Below are 4,686 nucleotides of genomic sequence, written 5' to 3' on the forward strand. Positions count from 1 at the left end.
TTGAGTTTGACCCGGACAGAAAGAAGGGAGTTCGAGATGTTATAACAAACCCTAAACCCCTTTCCAAGGCAAAGCAATTCTCGTTTGAATTATCGCCTGCGAGGATGGTTTGGTTACCGGCTCTGAATTTCTACGGGCACGGTGTAAGGACCCCAACCCTCGTGGTGCCAAGGTCCCTTACCCACAAAGTGAGACCTCGTCCACATCCCAAATCAGGATTGCTTCATTAAAAAAAATTGGGAGTCTGAGAATATATGCCTCACTAATGTAGTAAAACGTTATTTATATCATGATGATTGGCATCAAAAGAATAAAAACAGATAATTCTCAACTAAAATAAATAAACATTTAATCTAGATGAAATGCATTCTTGTTCATGAATATTAATTTGAGATTTTTTTGTAATTTTAATTCTTTTCTAATTTGAGAATTATAAAAATAATAATTTATATTTAAAATTTAAGGAAAGTTAAGGATTATTTTTACAAATTTAATTAATTTATAGCTTTATATAAACTATTTATAAAACTATAAAACATTCTAACACTAAAGACCTTGCTTTATTGTGAAGTAATATGTTTAAGTAATTCATTGATATATATATATATATATATATATATATATATAATCACAAAAAAACACCATACTTAAAAACTTTACAAATATATTTTTATTAATATCATACAAAATCTTTAAAGTTTGAGAACACATAATAATAATTATAATAATAATAATTTTTCTTCTTAATAGTTTGTCTATATGTATATTCATACTTGTGTTTTTTATTTTCTTGATACAGGCATAATTAAATTCATTTGTATTGGAAATTATAGCTGAGCTAAACATTTGCATCAAACTTAATCTTGTACTTGATTACTTTTGAAAGAATTATATTGTTGATTTTCTAAGTCTTTTAGAATTCTTTTGTTTTATGTTAGGTATTCCATGTCCACTAGTCAACTTACAAAAACCTTATATATTAGACCACACTTGAATCAAATATTAACATGTTCTCATGAATAATTAGGAATAAATTTTTGCATTTATCTTTATTAATCCACATTGTGGGATTGTTATTTTTTTTTTATTTTTCTAATATAAATCAATTCTGAATATATCTTATTTTTGTTTTAATAACTGAAATAAAATTAAGTTCTTAATGTATAAATAATTTGAATAATATGCACTTTATTAAATATTGAGTATTTTTTGTGTCATCTTTTTAATCTTCAACAAAAATTGCACACACAATAATAATCATAATTTTTTTTATACAAGCTAAACCACCATTTATTAACATGAAGGATTCTATAGACAATGCTTTTCTAGAACAATGCATCTTCAAATGCATCATTCAAATGATTTGTTCATTCTTAATTAATTGGCATACCCTACATAGAATAATATTTGTACCTTGCTACTATAATGTTCTTTCTATGACTTACTTGCTAGATTGTAACTAGTTATTTGTCTTAGGTCATAGTTAAGGAATCTTCTTCATTATAAAAAATATTGGATATTGATAAAATTAGATGTAAAATAAAGAAAATTCAATTTTATTATTGGACATATCTATTCAAGTTTTTCTACATATTGTTTAACTTATGACAATAAGCATTCTATAGAAGTATTTTATTTTATAAACTATACTATTATTAAAAATTTCTAATTAATAAAAACAAATAAATTATTGATAATTTTATTTTGATAATAGATGCCTAAATAAAAATTTCTATCTAAATACAAAAATATAATCTTTTTTTTATAAATCTACAAACCAAGTCAAAAACTTTTCATGCCAATAATAAAAAAAAAAATTAAAAATAAAAAAATAAAAAAATCCTAAAATCGAACCATATAATGAGATGATAGCATACTTTATTATTACTTTTAATAAATCTTAGTGATATATCAAAGATGAATTATCAAATTTTAGAACAAAAATTATCTAAATTCAATTCTAATTATCAGCTACTAAAAAGGATCTTATTTTGATTAATTTAATAATATTCTTTTCTTAGGATTATAATTTAATTAGAGTATACATAGTTCAAATATTTCACATATAAGAAATTCGAATAATGCTAAAATTACTAAAATAAAAATATACTAAAGAATGAAGAATCAAAATATCTAAACTTGGAGGCAATGTTTATTAAATACAAGTACTTTCTACAAAAACAAAACCATGGAATTAGACATCCTTTATAATAGTAATAATAATAAATAAAAGTTATAAAGACAAAGCTAGCTCATTACAAACCTTTCCACAGTATTAACAATGACACTAACAAAATAATCTTCCAACATTTTGAGAATCAATGGTATTGACATTATATAAAAATATATGCATATTGAGTATTTGGATTTGCCATAGTAATGCACTTTTCTATATGATTTCTGGAAAAACCTATATTGAAAAAGAAACTGTCTCCCTTGTTGTGAAAAAATTCAACCAATTAAATAAAATAATTTATTTCAATAAAAATCAAGTTCAAATGCAACTAAAAAACTCCATATCTTTGCTAATAGAATAAGAAATAATGATTCAATCCTTCATTAATAAATAGATGCAAATATGAGACTCATTTAGTGATGTTGCATCACATCCTAATGTGACCAAAATATTCATCTAACTACTACAGAAAGTCAAGGGTGTCAAAAAAACAAAAACAAAAAAAACACGAAGTGGTGCAGAAGATCGTCAGGTTGGATGCAATTCTGAGGATCTTGTGCACAAATCTCGACAGACGAAGGAGGAATCGGTAATCACAAACCCATGAATCAAAGAGATACAATGCCCGACGTCATCAGCATCGACTGCAGCTATTTGCACGAAGAACATTGCACAGTGCATGACACGGAACAGTATGAGAAAATAGATATACATAGAAACAAAACGTCCATGGCAGTGATCTGATCAACGTGGCGCCGCTCTTCGATCATCCGAAGTGCGGCGCTTATTTACTATGCAAACTTCCAAGCTGTGTTGCTGGGTTGGTGGCTTCCATCCAAGCAGTAGAACATATCAACACTACAGTCCGTCCACCGCACACTGCGTGGGAGAAGCGAATGCACAACACAGTCGCACACTTCTCCTACACATTTCGGCAACGAGAGACCGGGCAGACTTTGCCACCACAGTCTACCCAGTAGTCGGACATCCACCCGGAAGTCGAACCATATTTTACGTACAGCCAGTAGCAGTCGCCGTGTACACATTCCCCTGGAATCCTGCAATAAACCGTCACTTTCTTGCGCTTCGGGACTACTTTCAAGCGTGAACATTTGCTGTTGTTTGAATTCGGAGGGTAGTCCGGGTGTCCATCCTTGTTCTTGTCGCAGTTACGAATCCACACGTTTCCTTTCGTATAGTATTCAGCCGCGATTGCAGTCTCAGCCAAGAGCAACGAGACCAAGATGGTGGCAGCGACCATGACCACAAGCCGTGACCTGCACAAGGAGATATCATATCAACGCAATTGTCAGTGGAGTGAACAAATTACACGGCATCCTGCATGGTCTGTTTCAAGCCTCCCAAGTGCATGTAAGAATGAGACTTTGATCGATCCAGGAGAACACTCACTGCAGCAGCTTCTGGGACCCCATGGCGATGGAAGATGGCAAACTGTCTCTGTCTCCGACGGCGAATACACGAGGTGGTCAGTCACTACACGATGCGGAAATAGATTGTGAGTACCGCTTGGCAGGAAGGCCATATATACGCTTGCTCGGCCACTCACCTGTCTTTCCGACGCCCTTGATGCCTCACGCTCCAAGGCCTTTTGACCTCGACCTCAGGTGCGATGTCACAGATTTTCAACCTTCGAGTGCCACTTGTGAAGCTCCACACAAACATGGAAGCCATCCCCAAATTTCAACATGCAAATTTAACATTACAGAGGCGTATTCCACATGTAAGGTCTAAGCCAGCTGACGTCAACTTTCTAAATATCACTGGACTTTACTAATCTTGTCTAGTGATATTAGAAAGTTAAAATAAGAATATTTTTTTAGAGTATTATAACTTGACAAATAATTACTGTATAATTGTTATAGTAAGTTTTAGTAGGAATTTTTTTTTAATATTTATCAAAAAAAGTTCCAAAAAATATCTTAAAGTTTTGGATTATTAGAATGATTTTGTAGTAAATCAATTATGTACAAATATCCCTAATAATAACTTATGGTCATTGTGGAGGCCGGATTGTATGAGCTATGTAGGATTATGAGATGTATCATTTCTTATTGTAAAAAATTATCTTCTTCCATTTCAAGAAAAAGAATCATGCAATTAATAGAAGTTGCAAAATTAAGGGAAGACCACCTCCCAAAAATACTCTTCAAGAAAAAAAATATCAATTCAAAGCACATCATCTACTCAATTTATGACTATAAAAATCTGTAACAAGTATCTTGAAGGATTTGTTGTGTATAGAGATTGATTTAGGATTTAAAGAGATGCTTTCAATCTTTTGTCTAAATTTTTTGCACTTCATAGTTTATTCATTTGATTAACTTACATTTTTTCTTTACACAAATCAAGACCATATTACAAGCACAACTTATAAATGTAGAAAGGCTTGATGTTTGTAAGTAAAATACAAATCATTGAAAGCTAAGTTCGAATGTATTACAACTTAAGTTACAAACAAGCATGGGATTGTGATCACCCAAACTCATATT

General features: G+C 30.9%; 1 protein-coding gene across 1 annotated transcript; it reads right to left on the reverse strand.

Annotated features, from left to right (window-relative positions):
• Positions 1–2,871: 2,871 nt before the first annotated feature.
• Positions 2,872–3,727, reverse strand: LOC112285612 (uncharacterized). The gene is made up of 2 exons (XM_024526565.3): positions 3,587–3,727; positions 2,872–3,453 (listed from the first exon to the last, which is right to left on the reverse strand). The coding sequence occupies exons 1-2, from the start codon at positions 3,607–3,609 to the stop codon at positions 3,099–3,101; spliced, it is 378 nt and encodes a 125-aa protein (XP_024382333.1). The 5' UTR covers positions 3,610–3,727; the 3' UTR covers positions 2,872–3,098.
• Positions 3,728–4,686: the final 959 nt, after the last annotated feature.

This window comes from Physcomitrium patens, chromosome 8 (genome assembly GCF_059467195.1).
Source record: "Physcomitrium patens ecotype Gransden chromosome 8, ASM5946719v1, whole genome shotgun sequence".
In the NCBI taxonomy this organism is placed as follows: domain Eukaryota; kingdom Viridiplantae; phylum Streptophyta; class Bryopsida; order Funariales; family Funariaceae; genus Physcomitrium; species Physcomitrium patens.